Genomic DNA, 22,994 nt, shown 5'->3' with positions numbered 1-22,994 from the left:
TTAATTGTTTCTTGTTTGAGAATTAAAAGTGGATTGATCCCTTCAGTACCATTTCTCTCTACTTTTTCATCCTTGGATGTCTCCTGCTCAGGTATGGGAGGGTGAGGTGGGCAGAACCCCTAACCATTTTTTCTAGTGTTAGTACAGACAGACAGATATTGCTTCAGTGATCAACTCACTTGATCGGGCCAATTTTAGATATATTTGCAATAATTATGATCTAATATAGAGAATTTTTATCGAAGTAGATCTTGACAGACCGGCATCAGAATCCACTCTGAACAATCAAGATATAGGTGGATCCCAGAGGGGAGTTGGAGCATTTGACTGCTGACAGCCCAATGGGGAAACATGGATTCACTCCTTGCTGAGGTATCAGATGTACGTGTTTCTTGATTGAACTGGCACATTGCGCAATCTATCTCAGAATCCCACCTGGTGCCCCTCCCAGGTCCATCATGCCTCACTTCTTAAATTACTGGAAAATAGACCTGATCCTCCATATAGCACATGAGGCTGGAGAATTCAAGTGGGACACAGAAAAGATCCTGACTTTGATTGATAACACTAGACTGGTACAGAGGCAGAGGAAATCCTATGAGCAAGTGTTGGAAACGGTCCACCCAATGGAGGTTAAGTACATTCTTGTACCCTGCCAAATTAAGTCACCTAAGAAGGAAATCCTTGATATTCAACCACACAGATAGGGGTCTGGGAATGAGTAGAGGAAAGACCCCAGTTTCACTGTCCAGTGGGCAGCAACAAGGTAAAGCTGGAGGGTACCAGGTTGAGCCTCCAATCTGGTCGAGATCTGCATAGCAACAGCGATCCTGCAGAGGTGGACCATAGTCTTGCATCAGGGGGTTGTGGACAGAGCCATGAAATGGATTTTAGAGACACAGATAATTGGTTTCTGTTTGGACTCACCTGACAGGGTGGAAAGAAGGAGATTGACACCCAGAGAGACTGAATCTAAAAGTTGGAAGGCATTTAGAATTCTTCTACTGATCGTTTTCCCTCATGTTAGGTAGTTTAACAAAGTTCTTTTTTCCTTTCTGATTACGTAAGTACAGTATATAAGGTGGGTATGGGGAGGAGTATAGGGAATGGGAGAAGAGGGGATTGGAGTTTTTGGGGCTTCCTTTTCGTTAGTTATGGTACTAAGCAGGATTTCATCTAGATGTGCATGGTATGAGAATGTCCATATCACATGCACCACACAGTGTAATTGGTGAGTTAAACATTATTTTGTGTTAAGTGATTAAACTTCATGACAAGACTTAACGTAGAATGGTCCTTGCATATTTTAACACTTGGATGAGGTGCTCCAAGAAAGGGCCTCAAGGGCAGTAACTGTTCCTTTTTGGGGAGCTTGGTTACTATAGAGTGCATCACTCTGGATTTACTAGGGGTGGGGGAGTTGATATTACTACATATGTTGTTCCCATTGGCAGTCACCGGGGTCGGCTCAAGGGATTTGGGAAGCTGTGTGATTTTTAGAGTCTACTTTTAAAAGGATCCCCAGTAACCATGCAACTCCTACGCCTCACGCTCTCTGGAGTCCGCATTACTCCAGAAACCATTCGTCTCACTGCAGGAGCGCATATATTTCGAGGTCTTTGTAAGAAAGTGGCTCTGTATATACTGGACCAAAGTAAGGTACAGTGTGTACAGAGGCCACAGTCCCCAGAGGTTTGGCATACGCTAAAGTTAGATATAACCTTAATCTCCAAAGTAGTAGCTTGGTTGAGCTGTAAGGCAATAGAGAACAGAGTAAAGCATTTGTTGTACACACTCAGTCAGCAAATGGTCTCACACACTCAAGAACTGAACTCTAGGCCAATTGTTTTGTAACAAAATATATAGTTGTTTATTTTAGAACCAACAAGGTATCAAAATATACTTTCTCAGAATGAATTACTTTAGTTTAAATACTTTGCAAATAGGCAATAGACTTTTAAGTACAGTAGTTACAGTTGTTGCAATGGGCAACACAATTTCAAACAACGCAAAATTTAGCTCAATGGGAATTTCTAGTTAAATGCAATTAGTTACTATATGGATTACTTTTCTAACCACAGGACTGGATCCTAGATTCGGTCCCGGGACATTTCCTGTAAACAGTAAAGTAAAAGCGTTTTGGTTACAGTAGTGATTTTTTAGGAATATTATGGTATTTTAAAAGTTGACGCTTCAAAACTTTTTCACATAGAATCCCCAATGTTATCCTAAGGGAGGAAATTCACTTAGCAGGTAACGAATAGTTTTCTTACCGGTCGGTGTAGTTTTGCAGCTTGAAGATCTTTCTGGATTCACTATGCTGTGCATTATTCCGCGGTCTTGTGGTTGGGTCCGGATTCGTAGTCTTTTCTTTGTTTTTTTTTTTCTTAGCCCAGGTGGGCGTCGGCGTCACACCCCCTTGGGTGTATTTCCGGTGACGTCGGCATGCTTCCTGCGGAAGCTCCCACTCTTGGGCGCCATCTTCGGGTTCTTTTTTTCCGTGTTTCTTTCGTTTCCGAAGTAATGGCAATGTTCTATTTAGTTTGTATTTACCGCTTTGTACTTTCAAAGTCCTTTCTTTAGTTAACCACCTCTTCTCTCTCCAGCCTCATCTTTCTGGCGGAGGTGGGTGGGTTCGCTAGTGAATCCAGAAAGATCTTCAAGCTGCAAAACTACACCGACAGGTAAGAAAACTATTCGTTTTGCAGCGTGAATCTTTCTGGATTCACTATGCTGTGCATAGATTTTGTAGCGGTTTCTCATCTCTGTGGCGGCTGGGTGGAAGATGAGCGTTGGGTGTTGAATATGTGCTGTAGCACCTTCTGTCCCACTTGAGCTTCCTTGTTCATTTGTATGTCCACACAGTAGTGCTTCGTGAACGTGTGCACCGAAGCCCATGTTGCCGCCAGGCATATCCTCTATGGGTGTGTTAGCCAGGAAGGCTATTGTAGCACCCTTCTTCCTGGTGGAGTGGGCATGTGTCCCCTCAGCCAGTTCTTGTCCTGCACGTTTGTGGCAGAGTTGAATTGTCTGTGCGATCCATCGTGCAATGGTCTTTTTGGTTACTGCTTTACCCATGAAGCTGTTTGCGAATGACACAAAAAACTGTTTTGTTTTCCTGTGTCCCTTTGTCCTTTCAATGTAGTGCATGACTGCCCTTCTGGCGTCCAGGGTGTGCAGCGCTCGCTCTGCGCTGGTTGTTGGTTTTTGGAAAAAACTCGGTATCTGTATAGACTGGTTCATGTGAAATTTGGATACCACCTTCGGCACGAAGTGTGGGTCAGTCCTCATCACAACTCTATCGTTGTGTATTTGTATGTAGGGTTCTTGTAGCGTCAGCGCTTGAAGCTTGCTTACTCTGCGTAAGGACGTTATTGCAACCAGGAAGGCTGTTTTCATAGTTAGCATCTTTAGGGAGACCTTGTGAAGTGGTTCAAAGGGCTCTTTCATGAGTTCCGTTAGGACTGTGTTCAAGTTCCATGCAGGTGGCGGCACCCGCTTGGTTGGTGCGATCCTTTTCGCTCCTTCTAGGAATCTCTTCACCACTTGTGATGTGAAGAAGCTCCTGCACGTTTCTCCCCTTGTGTAGGCGACTATCGCTGCCAAGTGAACTCTTAAAGAGGATGAGCTAAGGTTCTTCTCCAGCAAGTGCGTCAGGTACCTTAGCACTGTGGAGTCCCTCTTCATTCTATTGTGGAGTCTTTCCTGTCTGCACCATATTGTGAATCTTTTCCATTTCGCAACGTAGCACTTTCGAGTGCTGGGCCTTCGTGCCTCCCGAAGTACCCTCAGGGTGCTTTCTGGTAGTCTCAAATGTGCGAGCTCTATGTCCTCAGGAGCCACGCCACTAGGCTCATGCTCTCTGGCTCTGGATGTAGTACCTCTCCGTTCTGCATGGAGAGTAGGTCTTTCCTCCTGCTGAATCTGTGGGGTGCACACTGTGTCATCTCCATGATCTGCGAGTACCATGTCTGCCTCGCCCACTGTGGTGCGACCAGTATCAGTGTCATGTTGCTCGCTCTGCACTTGCTCAGCACTCTGTGCATCAGTGGTATCGGGGGAAAGGCGTAGGCAAATGTCCTTGACCAATCTATCCATAGGGCATTCCCCAGTGACCCCTCCTCGGGCTGCCTGGATGCGAAGTTTTGGCATTTTGCATTCAGGCGTGTGGCAAACAGGTCCACCGATGGTGTCCCCCACCTGTCGAACAGGTACCTTGTCTCCTGAGCATTGAGCTCCCACTCGTGGGATGCCGATGTCCGCCTGCTGAGCCAATCGGCTTGTATGTTGTCCTTCCCTGGTAGGTGAATGGCTAGCAGGTCTATCTTGAGAGGGATGGCCCATCTCCATATCTCCTGCGCCAGTGTTGAAAGCGGTGCTGACTGTGTGCCCCCCTGCTTGTTGATGTAGAACATCGCAGTGGTGTTGTCTGTTTGTATCAATACCTTGTGTTTGTACAGTCTTGTTTGAAAGGCTTTCAGTGCAAGGAAGATTGTCTTCAGTTCTAGGTAATTGATGTGCTTTGCCGCATCTGTTGTCGTCCACAGTCCCCTCACCTTGAGCTCCTCCATGTGAGCGCCCCATCCCTTCAGGGATGCGTCTGTGGTGATGGTCACTGTTGGCGTTGGGGGCGTTAGAGGCTTTCCCCTTGTTATGTTCTCCATTGTCCACCATGCCATCTCCTTCTGCACTGCGTGCGTTACAACCACTAGATCCTCCCAACCGCCTGTAGCTTGTGACCATTGCTCCTGCAGCCATTCTTGAATGGGTCTCATGTGGAGTCGTACATTTGGTACCAGGTGGATGCATGATGCCATCATGCCCATGATCTTGCTCGCAGTCCTCACTGTCCGAGCTTGTCCCTTCCGGTAGAGGCGAGTTTCCTTCACCAGCACCCTCGCCCTCTTCTCGCTGGGGAACACCTTGCCCTGTAAGGTGTTGATCTGTGCTCCCAGGAAGATTTTGACCTGTTCCGGCTCCATTGATGATTTTTTCCAATGGATGGAGAACCCCAGGTTTATGAGCGTGCTCGTCACTGTATGTGCGTGCTGCTTGCATTTCTGGTATGAGTTTGCTTTCACCAGCCAGTCGTCCAGGTAAGGGTATACGTGTATACCTTGCCTTCGTAGGTGCGCTGCGACTGCTGCGAGGCACTTTGTGAAAACTCTTGGTGCTGATTTTAGTCCGAAGGCCAGTGTCGTGAACTGGTAGTGGCTTTCTCCAATGGTGAACCTGAGCATGTGTTTGTGCTTTCTGTTCATTGGGATGTGCAGGTAGGCGTCTTTGAGGTCTATTGTGACCATGAAGTCCCCGGTCTGCAACTGTGGGAGCACCTCTTGCAGGGAGGCCATTTTGAATTTTTGCGTTCTTATGAATTTGTTCAGGAACCGTAAGTCTAGAATGGGCCTCATTGTCTCGTCTACCTTTGGTACCAGGAAGTACGTTGAGTATATTCCTGCGTTTCTTTCCTTGAAGGGTACCCGTTCTATGGCCTGCTTCCGCAGGAGTTCCTTTGCCTCCTCCTGAAGACACTGCAGCTGCTTGCTCGCTAGTGTTTTTCTTTTTGGTTTTCTGCTTGTTGGTCTCCCCTCCAATTCTATGCAGTATCCGAATTGGACAATGTTGAGGATCCATTTGTCTGATGTGATTTCTCTCCACTCTCGTAGGTAAAATCTTAATCTTCCTCCCACTGGTGTCATGTGGTCGTAGGTGTCTAGTTTGTCTTGACCCATCTGTACGTGCTGCCCCCTGGGACCTTTTTTGTGGGCGGGCACACAGAGTTTTTTGAAGTCACTTAGAGGTGGGCTGCTGCCCTCCTCTCCTATTTTGTCCCCGTCCATTTCTCCCTCGAAAGGACTGGCCTCTTTGTTGGTACTGCCAGGACTGCTTCTGCTGACCATGCTGAGCTTGCGAGTCTGCCTGGTGCGTTTGCTGGAAAGCCTGGAGTGATGTACTTGGCTGGTTTCCGCCTCTCCCGCCGGGCCTCCGTGACGGGGTGCCCCTCTTGTTCCCTCTGAACTGCAATGCTCCCATGGATCTTGCTGTTTCGTTATCTTTCTTCAGTTGGCTGAGCGTTTCATCAACTGTTGGTCCGAAAAGCGTGCTGCCGTTGAACGGTGTGTTCAGGATGCTGTGTTGCACCTCCGGTTTGAAACCGGATATCCTGAGCCAGGCGTGCCTCCTTTCCGTGACGCCCATCATCATGATTGTAAATCAAAAAGAGACTAGCTTAAATAAATAAAGAAAAAACAAATGATTTATTTTATCACGGACTCAAGTATGTTTTGTCACGGGTTGATGGCACCTGGTAGGTGTGCTCATGAAGCCCTCACCCACCAACCTAGTTGGTGGCATGCTTCATCATCGGGCCCACCCAGTGACACCTAGCGTGTCCCGGGTGTGCTTCGACGCCTGATTACAGCGGAGCAGGTATGTCGCTGTGTGTGCGGTGAAGACTGTTATGAGAGTGAGTTTAAAACGGCTTGGCGGGGATCCCAGTGCCCGAGGGCAAATTACACTTTAATGGCTGGGTCACCGTCAGCGGTTAAAAATAAGGCTGTTGGATGTTAGAGGCGAGTTACGACCTCCCACATCCTAGGAAGTGTCAACATGTTTCAGCCAGTGCCTTATGAATAAGCTGGCTTTCTTCAGGACAAAATAAAAGGGTGTGTGCAGTTAAAACTAGTGGGTGTATATTTCAGACTATGTGTATACACGCCCTAAAGTGTTTTTCTATGTGTGAGTGGGGGATTCCCATCTCAGAAAACACGCTAGTTTTTCAAATGTGCTACTTCAAGGTTAGAGAAGTGGCATGGGTTGACCAGAATTCTTGGTCAGAGCCTGCCGTAGACCTGTACTGCCTCCTTCGCTGCACCGTCATGCGCCTGCTGGCGGTGTCTGCCCCATCCAGGGCCGTCTTAAGGCAAGAATTTGCCGCATTCTTTCCCTCTTCAACCAGCTTTTCGGCTTTTTGCCTGGCATCCTAGGGCAAGTCCTTCACCAACTGCCCTAGTCCCTCCATGATTTGGTACATGTGCCTGTTTATCAGGGCGTTGGAATTAGCCATGCGCCAGTGGGTCGCGACATTCCGTTCGATCCCTCTGCCCACCAGATCCATCCTTTTGCTCTCCTTATCCGGTGGTGGGCCTGAGGTAGTGGGTACGTTAGCCCTCCTCCTTGCTGTGGCCGTGATAATGGAGTCTGCGGAGACCATGCCCTGAATGTAGGCCGGGTCCTTTGTGGCATGCTTGTACTTCTTCTCAGTTCTGGGAGTTACTGCCTTGCATGTTGCGGGCTCCCTGAAAGCTTCCTTCCCCTGAGCCAAGACGCTCTCGAGCATTGGAAGGAATTGGCTCCTCGTTTGTGTTGGGAGCAATGTTTCTAGAAGGAAGTCTGCTTTCTGCTTCTCTTCGTCGAGCTTGAGCTTGAAAGCTGCTGCGGCAGATTGTATCACCGTGTTGTAGGCCCCGATGTCGTCCGGCGGCGAGGGCCTCGAGGGGTAAGTGTCGACCACCTCCTCCGGGCTGTCGGTGTCGACATCGATGTAATCTACCTCCTGAAGGTCAGAGGGTGCCGACTCTGTGTCTGTCCTGCCATCCTCTTCCTCCCCATAGTTGTAACTATCGTAGGGATTCTCGTACTCCTCCTGGTCGTCGATCACCTCGACGTCCTGGTCTTGTTCCTCGGTGACTTCGGCGATCTCCTCTTCCTCCTCGACCGCCTCCACCACCGGTGGTTTGGTCTTGTGAGGGATCGTGAAGGCTTTCATCTTTGCGTCGAAATCTTTCTTCCGCTGCATGATGTTCTCCATTTCTGCCTCGAGGCGCCTTCTTTTCTTCTCCATCTCGGCCGTGTGTTCCGCGTCGGATGGGTCGGCCTCTCTCTTCGGCGGATGGCTCGTCGCCGTGCCTTTCGGAGTCGAAGTTTTCGACGTCGAGCCGGATTTTGGGTCTCTGGTCGTCGTCGTCATTTTTGGGTCTCTTTCCCTCGGCGTCGATCGATCCTTTTCGGGGACGATTTTCGACGTTTTCTGCTGATCAGCAGCTCTCGGCGCCGGGGACTCCTTCTCGGAGGATCCGCTGGGCCTGGGAGTAGTCGCGGACGCCGCCTTTTTTGGCGTCGGCGCTTTCGGGGTCTTGCCCTCGATTTTTCTAGACTCAGAGTCTCTCGGGTTCTTGGGGCCGAAGAGTCTCCTACCTTGTCAGAAGTCTTCGTGTAATCGGTCTCTACGACCGTGTAGCTGTCGTCTTCGGCGGCAGCGTTGTCTTCTTCCTCGGAGGACATCCCCAGCTCGTAGAGTGACGGAGTCGGGGCCTTCCCCTGCAGGGTGGCGTGTGCTACCCTCTGCCTCTCTCTCACACGAAGGGTCTTCGGGGCGAAGGCGGAACAGGCGTTGCAGTCTCCGCTTTCGTGGTCCACCGGTAGGCAAAGGTTGCATACCGGGTGCTGGTCCTTCTGCGCGTACTTGTGGTGGCAGTTACGGCAGAACTTGAACGGCGTGTTGTCCATCATCGAGCGTCCAGGGCCTCTCTGGTCGCGTGTTCGTCGACGGTCGTCGAAGATCTCGATGGAAAACGCCTTATCCTTGCTGATCTTTCGTTGATGAAGTCCCCTGGAGTCTTCAGATGACTTTTCCTCGTATTTTCTGTATTTTCTTTCTTCTTTCTCCAAAAATGTCTGGAGCCCAAACGGGAACGATCCAGACCCGACCGCGGAAAAAAAGAATCTGAAGATGGCGCCCAAGAGTGGGAGCTTCCGCAGGAAGCATGCCGACGTCACCGGAAATACACCCAAGGGGGTGTGACGCCGACGCCCACCTGGGCTAAGAAAAAAAAAAAAAAAAAAACTAAGAAAAGACTACGAATCCGGACCCAACCACAAGACCGCGGAATAATGCACAGCATAGTGAATCCAGAAAGATTCACGCTGCAAAAGTAGTGTTATCGTTACTTTTTCTTACTCAGTGGTGGATCCTGGATCCAGCACTGGTGCATCTCCTGTAAACAGTTGAAAGAATGCATTTGAGTCATACAGGCGATTTTTAAGGAATATTTGTAGTTTGAGAAAATCGACACTTAGAAACTTTTCTGGTGAAAACAAGACAATGGATTCCTATGGAAGGAAATACAAGTTACTGGTAGGTACGGTTAGAATTACTTTTAAGGGTCAGTGCTGGGCTGAAAGATGCAGCACTGGGTTCTCTCCTGATAACAGGCGAGTAAATCTGAATTTGTAATTCAGATGATTTTAGATGAATATTTTAAAGTTTCAAAACACCACACTTAGAAAAATTTCCAAGCGAAACCAGTCAATGTTACCCTATGGAAGAAAAGTGACTTATCGGCTTTTGGGTAAGTACTCGACTGGCAGAGTTAAGGTTCTGGGCATCGACTCAGGGGTCTCCCAGGGTCGTAGGTACAGTTGGTACACCCTCAGTGGCACAGGGGCAGCCGGGTGCAGAGGTAGTTAGGCCCAATGTTACCCAATGAGAGGCAGGGGGTCTGTGGTTGGTGGCTGCTGGCTAGCAGGCCACGCGGCTGTGGGAACTGTGCTCCTGGTCACTTGTTCAGGGCAAATGGGGAAGTAGATTAGGACAAAGGTTGCACTGCCAGGGCCACTCGGGCGGCTGGGTGCAGGGTGCTTTTGCGCCTTCGGGCGCCCAATGTTAGTCAATGGAGATCTTGGAAAGTGAACAAAAGGCTGCAGGCTCGGGGACGGAGATTTTTGGGGAGCGACCAACACTTCGAGGGGTAAGGCGGGATCTTGGAAGATAGATGGACACCCAGGAGTTGGGAGCAGGGGGCCGGGGAGCGCTGGGTGCAGGGGTGTCTTTTGACGTCGGGAAATCTTACCCTCTGCTGGTCGCAGTTGGAGGGGTTTCCTGTTGTGAGACTGCAGGCGTCGTCTGGGCCATCAAGGAGGGTCCTTGGGCACTGGATTTCAGGTCACAATTGCTGCGGGGACATCCTCAGGGTCTTTGCCAACTCTGGCCCAGGCCGGGTTCGGCGGGTGCAGAGTGGGCTGGATTGCAGTTCCTGGCTGGCACCAGGGGTATTGCTGTTTGAGCAGAACCACTGCTCATGGGAGTCCCAGTCGTTAAGAGGTTCAGGGAAGGCAGCACCTCCGGGGTTTTCAAGGTTGCTGCCCGCAGGAGACGCCGGGATTTAGCAGGAGTAGGATCAACAGGCCTGTAGGGACGGGGTCAAGTCAGTTGTTGTAACTCTTGTAAACAGCTGCACGGCAGGTTTTCTTCTTGATCTTCTTTCTTGTTTTCAAATCGGGATCTGAGGAAGGTTCAGAGTGCCCCTAAATACTAAATTTAGGAGCATTACAGGTAGGGCAACGGCAGGGACCAATGGGTCCCTGCCCTGGGGGGAATACACTCCCTAGCCTGCTCATCTCCTTTGGGAGGGGAGCAGGAGCCTATCACTTCCCATTGGGCAGGGCTTCCCATCTTCAAGATGGCCGGAGCCCGGAGTTGTGCTTCACCTCGCCTCTCCCACCTGAGGGGTAGAGTTGGCACTGGCTGGCACACACCCTTTCGTCACATAGTGTCCCGCCAGTCTTCCCGCCAGAGTGGGGTCAGAACCGGTGGGGGCCAGTTGCTGGGTACAGCAAGTGGTCTGGAGAAGCTCACAAAGGCAGCATGCCTTTGAAGCTTCCCCCGCCCACCTTGGGGGAGGAGACCTAGCACCTCGCCCAGGACATGCATTGTTGCAAGCCCAGGAGAGCAGATGGCTCTCTACCCAGGGGTCCAGCAACATGTCTGCTGTGTGGCAGCCTAGGCAGCCTCTCAGACAAGACGTGGATTGTAGGTTAGGTTCAGGAGGCAACTCTAAGTTGCCCTCTGTCGTGCATTTGGCATTAAATCCCACACTGGCATCAGTGTGGGTTTAATGTGCTGAGAAGTTTGATACCAAACTTCTCAGACTTCAGTGTAGCCATCATGGTGCTGTAGAGTTCGCAATGACAACCTCCCAGCACCATATACTCTTAATGGCATCACTGCACGTACAGTGCCCAGGAATGGCCATGGGTACTGTAGGGGCACAGGGCTCATGCACCTGTGCTCACACCACTGGCATAGGGCACCCAGCTACAGGGGTGACTGATGTATGCCAGGGCAGTGTTTGTGGGCATGGCACACAGGGATGTGTGCCATGTCGACTCTTTGTTTAGTTCTGTAATAGGACTAGGACTCAGCCTGCTCAGGCAGCGTGTGTGTCATGGCACAGGGCCTCTAATGGTGGCACAATAAGTGCTGCAGCCATTAGGGGCCTTCTCTGGTCACAGTGCCCTGGGTACCTATGGTACCATTTACCAGGGGCTGACGTGTGGCCAGAGATGCCAATTGGGTTTAGGTTTCAATGCAGGTTTTAGGGAAGGAACACAGGCCCTGGGTACCTGATTGGCAGGAGCCTAGGGCACACTCAGTCAAAGCACATCAGCAATTCAGCAAGAAGTGGGGGGCATGACATGCAAGAAAGAGGGCACTTTCTCACAACACATCCCTGTGTGCCATGCCTACAAACCACTGTCCTGTCATAGGTTAGCCACACTGCCCTGGCTAATGTCAGCCACCCCTTTGCTAGGTGCACTATACCAGTGGTGAAGGTACAGGTGCATGAGCCCTGAACCCCTACAGTGTCTAAGTCCATTCTCAGACATTGTAAGTTCAGTAATGCCATTAAGAGTATATGGTGCTGAGAGGTTGTCATTACAAACTCCACAGTACCATAATGGCTGCACTGAAAACTGAGCAGTTTGGTATCAAACTTCTCAGCACATTATACCACACTGATGCCAGTGAGGAATTTAATGGAAAATGCACACAGAGGGCATCTTAGAGATGCCCCATGAAAAACGACCAGCCTCTGGTGGGTTCCCTGACTAGTACACACCAGCCTGCCACCACAAGTCATGCTTCTGGGCCCCTGGGTGAAGAGCCTGCTGCTCATGGGGGTCTGAAACAAAGCCTTTCCTGGGCAGAGGTGTTCACACCTCTCCCAGGCCAGGAGGAGCTTTAAAGGCCTTGCAGCCTTGATAATGCGACCTCTAGCCTATCCGGCTATCAGGAGCATGCCCGCTTCCTGTTTCCCCTCCTTTTTGGTGGGAGGACAGGTGGAAATATTAGCCAGCCCAGAAGGTGTGCCCACCTCTGCCAACTCCACCCCTCAGGTGGGGGAGGCGAGGCCCCCTCTTCAGTGCCCGCCATCTTGCAGATGGCAGGCACTCCCCAAGCAGGATTAGGGATTGTGCTCACTCCTCCACGTGGGGTGAACACACCCAGGGTGTAGTCACCCCAAAGTCAGTAGCCCATTGGCTACGGACCTCGAGACCCCTAAAACACCCCCTAACTACAGTATTTAGGGGGCAGTCCTGAACCAAGAAAGTAGATTCCCACAACCTAAGAAGAAAAAGGACGAAGACAACGCCCAGGAGAGGAGACTGCAGAGAACAACTGACTTGGCCCCAGCCCTACCGGCCCGTCTGCAGTTTCCAGAGATCCTGCGTCAAAAATAGTCTTGTCCTGCAGCCAACGACCTCTAGAACCCATGGGAGGACTCATTGCCTTTAACAAGTAAAAGGCTACTTACCTAGTATGCATCTGTTCTTGGCATACAGAGCAGTAGAGTAATATGCTTATGCATAGATCGCCACCTAGTGTTGGGTCCGGATGTTTGCACTTTGTTTCCAGTCACAAGATAGGTGACTCCTTTCGGTGCGCATGGGAATCGACTCCATCCTTAGATTGTTTTGCCGTAAAGGGTGATGGAGTTAGTAAGAGTAATAAAGAGAGATGTCCATGTATATTGTATCCAAGTAAGATGTTACTGCAACAGGTAAAGGTACCCGTGGAAGCGGGAGGGCGCATATGATTCTACAGCTCTATATGCCAAGAACAGATGCATACTCTGTAAGTAGCATTTTCCGTTCAAGGCATATGAGTTGTAGATCATATGCTTATGCATAGACTACATAGCAGTTATTTCCCAAAGCGGTGCTTAACCTGTAGCTGTTGCAATGGTCTGAAATAGTGTACGTAAAACTGCCTGGCCCACACTAGCTTGCTGTCTTGCTAACACATCTACACGATAGTGTTTTGTGAATGTGTGTGGTGTAGACCATGTTGCAGCTTTGCGTGTGTCATCTATGGGTATATTTCCTAAGAATGCCATAGAAGTCCCCAACTTGCATGTAGAAAGCGCTCTAGGGAAGATTGTTATTGTGCTTTTGTTAGAAGGTGGTTCTGACCATCCGGATTTTTATCATATTGATCATCTAATTGTTGAGCTTTTACTGTGGGAGAGCCTCATAAGTTAGAACTCACCCCCAGTGACCTCATGATTAAAACTGCATGGGGATTTTACCGGTATCCCCTTGGTGATTCAAGGCCGCTGCGCTGCAGCCGGAGTAAGGGGGCACTGGGCTGGTTACATGCAGACACGTGTGTAGATGCAGGTGCTGAAGTGTAAGGGCTGCACAGGGGAGAGTCCTGGCGTGTGCAGCCCAGGAGCAGCTACAAAGTTAATGGTGTGGCAGGACTTATGCAGAGCTGGGTGGTGAGTTGCAATCAGAACCTAAAAGACTAGCATAGAAAAGGAAGGCTGAAGGAGCCGGAGCCAAGAGCTCAAAGGCAAGAGCTAGAATATGCGCTTAAGTGACCTGGCCTCTGATGTAGATTGTGTAATTGGGAGCTACCTTATATTTTTTGTCCACCCTGGTGTTGAGGATCCTGGTTCTGACTGGGTGTCTAAACACTTCTGGTGCGTGTTTCAGCATACCTTTTAGCATTGGCAGGGTGTGTGTAAGGGTGAAAATGTCTCTAATAAGAAGTTGTCTTCTAAGGGATCAGAGTGTAATTGCACCCCATGGTATTGTGCAGGCATATTAATTAGTTGCGCAAATCCAATATTATCGGGCGGTGATGGCCTAGAAGGATAGAGGTCCGGGTCATTGTGTGGATCCGGATGGGTATTATAATCATCCCAAGGATCTGGATCGTTTGGGATTGTATGTGCATCATCATCCCTATCTGTAACGGTTGTCCCATCCCTACCCATATCATCGTCTTCATCATCTTGTGGTGGAGGTGAAAATGTATGTTGAGGGGAGAGTGCTGGAGAAATTAACAAATTTGGATCATGTGGAGGAGGAGAAGGTGGAGAAGTATTAGTGCCTATTTCCTTTTGTTTATTGGGTATTTCAGAGTCTTCTGAATGCTTCAGTTTCCTCTTTTTAGGAGGTTTGGTGGTAATATGACCGTTCTGTGGGTCAATATGTACAATTTTCTGCTTTGGAACCGAAAAAATCTAGCACAGACTATTTGTGTACAATGTCCTTTTTCGGTACCGAAGGCTTAGGGTCAGAATGTTCTTTAGGCTTTGCGTCAAGCTTTGTGCGGGGTCTTGGACTCTTTAGCTTTGGGTGTAGGAGTTTCTGGCTCCGAGACCTTTTTCGGATCGGAACCTTTCGATTTAATTTGTTTCGGCTTTGAAGGCTTGTCCTTTGTTTCGACGCCAAAGGCTTCAGTGTCAAGGGTGTTTTTGGTGCCTATGAAGAAGGGTGTGGCACATGTTTACATTTGGGCTTCGGTGCCGGAGTTGACTTCCCAGCACCGGCATGGGAATGGCTCGAGCCCGAGCCAGAAGGCTTTTATTTCGGTTTCATAGCCAGGCCCGAGGGCGGGTCATTTGAAATGTGTTGCCGGTGTTGACCTGAGCCCCAGGGCGAAGGTGTTACCGGAGCCTTTTGTTTGGAGTTGGTTAGGAGAGTGGTCTTGGTACTCACGGACCGTTGAGCCGGGGTGACTGTCTCGTCTTCGATGTCTGAGTCATCTGCTTTGGAGACGGAGATCTCTCATTCATCAGCTTCCTGTTCTGAACGGATGTTGGGATCTGCTCCGAAGATGTCCGGAACCAAGCTGCTTCCGTGGGACATTTCGTGACGTCTAGTCATGAATGGTTTTCTTCAACCTGAAAGATGAGCAGGCCTTGCAGTTCTTGTTCTCGTGCTCCGCGGAGAGGCAGAGATTATACTCCTCGTGTAAGTCCGTGTGTGGGAACTTTTTTTAAAGGAGTCCTATCCATAGACTGCTGCGTAGTCTGCGAGGAAAGGCCAAACAGCCCGCATCGAAGATAAGATAGAGGTCAAGGATTTTATATTTTTTCGAAGATACGCGTTGAAAGGGGAACGTGCTCGAGACAATACCGTTGAGTGGTGAAGGACTGTGCGTCGAAGGGGGTTCAAGAAAGACAGACCCGAAGCGCAGCAAATCACATTCGAACCAGATGGCAGAAAAAAAAACTATCTGGAGATGGAGTTGATACCCAGTAGCACTAATACCATAAGGAGGAGTCCCCTATCTCGTGACTACAAAGACTTCTTTGAGACAAAAACAAAGGGCAAATATTCGAGCCCAACACCAGATGGCGATCTATGCACAAGTATATGATGTACAGTTCATATGCCTCCAACATAACATTATATTTTGTTTTATTTCCTTCCATTTCCATAATGTCAATATGGACATAAAAAATGGTTGAATATTTTACTTTTGGATTCTTGATGTTTACACCAAACTAAACAAAGCTAGAAAAAATAAAGTGACAAACAACTAAAAACCTCCAGTGGACTTGCATGATTGATAAGCGCACTAGAAGAAAAGCTAGCCATTTAGAAAACAATTTTGAAAGCCATGTGGACTACTTTCATTCCAACACACTGTCCATAGAGGTGAATAGAAGACCAATACCTGAGCATACCATTTAGCTACTGCCCTCTAGAGAACATTCCCCAGGAAAATGAAGGTTTGCTTGCGCTGACAACTGAAAACTCATCTATATTGCATATTTTAAGAGGGGCACATCTGACCAGTGTTAAGGGGAGGACATGGAAAAAAAAGAATGATCATGAATGTGCTCTTGTCTAAGACAGGTGTAAGCCACAGGTGGCAAGGGTTTCATTATAAGATAAGCTCCGCATGATAGAATGTTGTTTTATACAGGTTAGGATGGTAGTCTGGGAAGGAGCTGGCAAACATCAGAAGATGATCTGACCAGGTGTATTAGGGATAACATTAGGCATTGCAGTAGGAGTCAGAGTCAAATTACACATAGCATATATCTTAATGTCAATTAATGGGATGCTGAAAAGGGATTAGGACATAATCATAACACTTTAAATAATGCCTTATTTTCCTTGCTACCCTTGAGAACTGCTTCCAAACTGTATATGGCTAGAGTATAATGCAAGAATATTGCTGATAATTTAAGATTATATTAAAGGAAGAACTGTTGTTCCAAGGACAACATTTCAAACAATTTCACAAACCTTGCCAACTGGAACATTCTTGACATCTTCTACAAACACAACTTCTCTTAGAGACCACTGTTCTTCATTCACCTTCTCCTCTTCTTTTGGAGCTGGAGTAGAACGTCGTCGTTCTGTTAAGAAAATAGGTTAGAAAAATAAACCTAAGAAAGTGGATGATAAAACTCAAAATGTTCTACGTTTTAGTCTTTACTAGAAAAGAAAGTTATCCAACAATAAATCACCGGCTTAGAGAGAAGATTACAAATTGATAGGTTTCATAAGCTAAGAGAGCATATTTAGATGGTACTTTGGCATATTTAAAATACAGAGATACGTAGAAAATAGGTCACTTGTCCTACAAGGTTATTGGACACCAAGCAAAACCCAATGCTGCTTTTGTTGAGTTGTGTGATGCAAGTTGGCTTGTCTGATACACATACATCTCGGCAGTGATTTGGGGAGGAATTCATGATTAAGAAACAATACCCATAGTTGTGTCTAGTGATTGCATCTAAGCTGTGTGGCACTTTAGGGTCAACATGACAGTGAGTTGTTCTAGATAGCACAGATACATTTAAAGTTTTAGGAAGGAAGAAAAAACAAGTGTATTCAGAGTCCAACCACTAGATGGTGAAATTATGATCCTCGTAGAAGGAATAGGTTACTTAGCCTGTACGCATCTGTTCATGGCATGTAGTGCTGTAGATTCACATGCTGTGCATACTCCTACTATCTAGTGTTGGGTCCAGATGTGTGCAAGTTGTTTTTCTTCAAAGTACTCTTTTGAGTCACAAGGTCCTAGGACTCCTCCTTTTGGCAATAATGCATATGGTCACCAACTCCATTGTTAGATTGTTTTCCAGCAAGGCAGGTGAGGATCGAACATGAAGTGAAGTGATATATAAAGAAATGTCCATGCCTAAAAATAAAGAGAGAAAGTAAAAGACTGCAACAGCCACAGGCGTTCGGGAAGAAGGATGGGCGCATGTAAATCTACAGAACTACATGCCACAAGCACAAGTTACTTACCTTCGGTAACGATATATTTGTAAGAAACAGTAGTTAGTGTTAGATTCCTTACCTTAGAATATCCCCAGGCGCAGGCTGGATACGGAAAGTTTTCGTCAGCAGCACCCTTTCCCGTCGGTAGGCGTCGTCTGCAGGTCCGCATCAGTCATCAGCGTCGTGATCGCCGGGAGGACGGAGTACTTTGATGCCGCACTCGCGCGCCGACGTCCGTTCTGTACATAGCTTTCCGCGCCAGGAACGCAGAGCAATGCAAGAAACCGACACTGGTGCCATGAAACTGTGGCCCTCAAAGGGAGATACCTTAACCCTAGATATCGGTTCGCAGAGCGGGGAGGATAGGTGGGGAGGTAAGGAATCTAACTACTGTTTCTTACAGATATATTGTTACCGAAGGTAAGTAACGTGTGCATCTGAAAGAAACAGGTTAGTGTTAGATTCCTTACCTTAGAATAGCAACCCCAGCAATACCAACCCCGGTGGTGGGTCGGCTAACTAAGATCACACCAGAAATTCTTGGAGAACGGAACGGCCGAAAAAGCCATCTCTCTGGACTTGGCTGTCCAGGCAGTAGTGCCTAGCAAAAGTGTGCAACGAGGCCCAGGTAGCTGCCTGACAGATGTCCTGCAAGGGGACTCCCTGACCCAGGGCAGTGTTAGCCGCCGGGGCCCGAGTGGAATGGGCGCGCAGCCCGACAGGAGGCTCCTTTTTCGCCAAGGAATAACAGAAGACTGTTGGAAAACGAGGCAGCATCTGTGAGGCCTGCACAAATAACATGACACATTTGTCCTTCACTGGGTACCAAACACCCTAGGGCAGCGCCTGACTCAGAGGGTAGCGTTGCAGAGCAGTCTGAGGCTTACTCAAGGGAGGTGGTGTGGGCTAGTAATCGCCATTTGCAGGTACGCAAAAACAACACTAAATAATTGATAGCCCAGTGTGTACTTTGCTTTATAAAAGTAAGAGTACATTTATTAAACACACACACACTACTCAATACTATACACCAATTTACAAATATACATAAGATGTTGGAATTACTTTGCGACATTGCATAACATCCCCACCACTCCCGAAAGGGGGGGGGGGGGTGGGGTCTAGTACCACTACACCGATGTAGGCACATCATCTTGCCCCCAATGCAGTTAGTGGATCATAACCTGGAGCCAGGGCCCGGCGCACTGGCACCATCCCAGTGGCGACCCACCACAGTATTTCCACCAGCATTTAAAATAGGTAACCCTAGGGGTTATTCCTTTAAAACACTTAGGAAACTTAGGGTGACGTTTCTCTTTGTGCAGGGGAGAGACTGCACTTCTCCAGCAGCTCCCCCCCAGCACCTTTTCACCATTGAGGGTGACCCCCCTCCCCTGGGGGGCCACCAAGGATCAAAACGGCCGGCGTCCAAGGCATTACGGGGCGATTGTGCTCCTTTTCGTGAATATGTGATGAGCGGCTCTCCCGCTGCGCTGGGGTGAACTGGGCTGCACTGCTGGCGGCTTCGCCGCATCTTCAGGCCTTGTTTGGGGCCCGGCCCCACCCGGACCCCCAAGGTACGTCCATTTGCGGTTCAGGGAGCCCATCCCCAGCAGCTCCGCTGGGTCATGGGGGCCCGGTCCCACCCGGGCCCCTGCCGCTCCCTTTCTTCCTGCGGGGTCCCGGTCCCTCCCGGGCCCCCTCGCCGGTTGCAGAGGTGAGGGCAGCCCGGGGAGCTCACCCCTGGCTGCCCCTGCCGGCTCCCTCCCAGCCCACACCCTTGTGTGCGGCCGCAGGAGCCGACCTTGTATTCGGGTCTGCAAGATCCGGGGGGTGGCGGCAGCTTACAGGCTGGCAGCTCTTCGGGGGGAGTGCGATCGCACTCCCCCAACCACCTCATCACTCCGGGGCCCAGGGATGGGTTCCCAGGCCTCTCCTTCACTTCGGGGGGGGGGGGGGGTTGAGGGTAGTGCGACGGCACCCCCCACTCCCCCGCCTCCATCTTCGGTGGGGGCCAGGGTAGGCTCCTGGCCCCCATGCAGGGCAACTTCACGGGGAGCGCAACTGCGCTCCCAGGCTTCCTTTTTCCGTGGGGGCAGCCCCCGGGACCTGACCCACCCCGGGGGCATCTCTGAGACCGGCGGTGGAGCACCACGCGCTTAGTCATGTGTCTTCTTAGGGGTCAAAGGTCGCCTACCTTCCAGGGGCCATTTCTCAGCCCCTGGGGGTCCGATCTGCCCCATTTTAGCGTCTTCTCGCTCCTGGTGGCGTCCCCCAGCCACTGGGAGCACTCTCCTTCGTCATCCGGGGCTCCACGAGGGTGCATTCTGCAGTGAGCGGTCTTCTCCCTGCGCAGAGGCCTCTCCTCCTGTGCACCGGTCCTGGGCTCTCCTTCTGGCGCTGTTAGGGGACTGGGGGGCAGTCAGGGGTGTTCTCCTTCCACCTGCCCATTGCATACGTGTCCAGCACCTTTCGCCTCAGCAGACCACACCCCAGAGAGAGCTTCTCTTCCTGTGCAAGTACTTTTTAAAAGTAGAGTAGGAGGCTGCCAGGAAGTCTCTGTGTGTCCTATCAAACAGCGACATCACTTCAAGTCCACATCTGATTGAGTAGCGTGCTGCATCCCGCCCCTCGGCAAGTGCCTGGCCGAGCCGTGCCTGGGCCTCCTCCGGACACTGGGGCAGCACATCCGCAACTATATCCCACAAAGAGTGGGTGTAACCGCCCAAAATGCAAGCGGTGTTGATAGACCGCAACCCTAAACTCAGTGAGAACAGTTTCTTCCTAAACTGATCAAACCTTTTGGATTCCCTATCAGGAGGCGCAGTCGGGAATGCGGTCTGGGATGTAGAGGCATGGATCACCATAGAGGCATGGATCACCAGGCTCCCAGGGGTGGGGTGAACGGACAGAAAGTGGGGGGTCGCCCGGAGCAGGGCGGTGGTGTCGGGCCACGTTCCGATCCACAGGGGGCACTGTGGATGGTTAGGACCAAGTGCCCATCAGAACATCCGTGAGGGCTTCATTAAAAGGCAGCATAGGCTCCGATGAGTTTACTGGCAGCTGAAGCACCTCGGTGAGGAGATTAGTCCTCACGGCCGCAGCAAGGAGCTCAAGAGCCAAGGCCTTGGCTGCCCTGCGCAACACCACACCATACATAGCACCCTCCACCATAGGCACGGAGGGAGGAGAGATGAATCCAGTTTTGGGTGACGTGTCCAAACAACTGGCCTCCCCCAACTCATCTGCCCAGTCCTGACTTAACTGGAAATGTTGTGCCAGAGGGCCTTCAGACCCCTCCCAGTGAGAAGTTGGCCTGGTATATGATGTTCACTATTCTAGTGAGCACCTTGCACCAGTCCAAACAACCCTTATGGGGATAGTTGTAACGTCAACCTTATAGACCAGCTATCCTAGTGGTAGCATGGACAAAAGCAGTCTTAGGCTAAACTCAAGAGGGCATGTGAAGCCAGCTGTTTTACCATATGCAATCCCTTTAATACCAAATGAAAGGACACCACACAGGTTATATATTCAAAATATATATGTATTTATTTCTAAAACAATCCTCTGAACTCTTTATGAGGGCAGAGGCACAAGCGCATAACGAGTAACTTAATATAACATACAATAAGTTGCACAAATATGGATAGGCCCTGGTGGCCCACTAAACCATATACTAAAATAGTGGTATAAGAACCACGTCATGAACAATGGAAAGGCCTAGGGCATCGCTGGGGCTACACTGGACTAACAGTAGTTAGGGAGCAGGAGGCCCACGGGATGCAGGTGCAGTGTCTAAATGTACACGCGTGCACACATAGAAGTCAATGGGTGCGTAAAGTTAGAAAGGAATATGCTACTTCCCACTATGCATCTGTTCTTGGCATGTAGGGCTGCTGACATTCATATCTGTGCATAGATCGCCGCCTAGTGTTGGGTCCAGATGATTGCACATTGTTGTCCTGGAAGAGTCTTCGAAGTATCACGAGATAGGTGGCTCCTCCCTCGGACTACAGTGCGCATGGGCATCCTCTCCATCCTCAGATTGTTTTTTGCCATTGTGGCAGAGATGGAGTATGTTACAGTAATAGATGTCCATGCAAGAAAGTAAGAAAGTAAAAATGAATGCTACAGCTGGAACAGGCACCGGGGAGGAGGGTGGGCGATATGAATATCAGCAGCCCTACATGCCAAGAACAGATGCAACTGGTAAGTAGCATATTCCGTTCGAGGCATGTGGGCTGCTGAATTCATATCTGTGCATAGAATGTATAGCAGTCTCTCCCTTAGCGGTGGCTACCTGGGTCAGCTGCAGCAGTCTGGAAAAGAGTTTTTAGAACAGCCTTACCAACAGCTGCTTGCTGTTTGGAATGCACATCTACACAACAGTGTTTTGTGAAAGTATGTATGGTTGACCATGTGGCTGCTCTACATATTTCCTCTAGGGGATGCCCCTAGTTTGCGTGTAGAATGCGCTCTTGGGGGAACTGTTAAAGTGCGTTTTGCTTTTAGATAACATATTTGGATGCACTTAACTATCCATCTGACTAACCCAGATTTTGAAATGGTGAGAAGGCAACAAACAATTGTTTAGTCTTTCCAAATTCCTTAGTTCTATCAATGTAGTATAGAAGTGCTCTCTTGACATCTAGGGTGTGTAGAGCCCTTTCAGGTACTGACTGTGGATTTGGAAAGAACACTGGCAGTTCTATTGTTTGATATGAAAATGGGATACCACTTTTGGCATGAATTTAGGGTTTGTTCTAAGAACTACTCTATTTGCATGTATTTGGATGAATGGCTCTTGAATAGTTAGGGCTTGTGGCTCGCTAACTCTTCGAAGTGAAGTAATTGCTACTAGAAATGCCACTTTCCATGTTAAAAATTGTAATTCACACGAATGCAATGGTTCAAATGGTGGTCCCATTAGTCTGGTTAAAACAATGTTTAGGTTCCAGACAGGTGAAGGTGGGTGTTTTGGGGGGATTATTCTTTTGAGTCCCTCCATGAATGCCTTAATCGCAGGTACTCTGAATAGCGAAAGATGCAGTCTGTTCTGAAGATAAGCTGCAATGGCAGCTAAATGTATTCTTATAGACGAATATGCTAGATTGCAACGATGTAGGTGCAAAAGATAGCAAATTATATTTTGCGTTGAAGCATCTAGTGGGTTTATGTCATTGTTATTGCAGTAAATGACAAAACGCTTCCACTTTGCAGCGTAACAAGCTCTGGTTGTAGGTTTTCTTGCCTCCTTGATAATGTTCATACAGTCAGGAGGTAAATTTAGGTACCCAAACTCTAAGATTTCAGGAGCCAGATTGCAAGGTTCAGTTGTTGCGGATCTGGGTGCTGTATGTCTCCATGGCTGTGAGTGAGTAGAGTGGGTGTTAGCCGCAGTCTTTGATGAGGCAAAGCTCTAGGAACGTTGCGTACCATGGTTGCCTCGCCCATGTTGGAGCAACCAGGATTAGTGTCAGTGAATGCTGGCGCAGTTTGCGTGCTACTAGCGGTATTAACGGTGCTGGGGGAAAAGCGTACGCAAATCTGCCTGACCAGTTCATCCATATCGCATTGCCCTGCGACTGCGGATGTGGAAACCTGGCGGCAAAGTACTGGCATTTTGCGTTTTCTTTTGTGGCGAACAGGTCTATCTCTGGTTGTTCCCACTGTTG

At 49.2% G+C, this 22,994-nt stretch overlaps 1 protein-coding gene across 19 annotated transcripts in view; it reads right to left on the bottom strand.

Annotated features, from left to right (window-relative positions):
* UBR5 (ubiquitin protein ligase E3 component n-recognin 5) overlaps nt 1-22,994 on the bottom strand; it is a 2,132,574-nt gene that overhangs the window by 1,597,185 nt on the left and 512,395 nt on the right. For all 19 annotated transcript variants that reach the window (XM_078686916.1, XM_078686920.1, XM_078686919.1 and 16 more), the window contains one exon: nt 16,333-16,445. In XM_078686916.1, the coding sequence (XP_078543042.1) occupies nt 16,333-16,445 (113 nt within the window). The remainder of the gene's footprint in view (nt 1-16,332; nt 16,446-22,994) is intronic.

The sequence above is a fragment of the Lissotriton helveticus genome, chromosome 4_1 (assembly GCF_964261635.1).
Source record: "Lissotriton helveticus chromosome 4_1, aLisHel1.1, whole genome shotgun sequence".
Lineage (NCBI taxonomy): Eukaryota > Metazoa > Chordata > Amphibia > Caudata > Salamandridae > Lissotriton > Lissotriton helveticus.
This window is presented reverse-complemented; position numbering and strand designations above follow the sequence as displayed.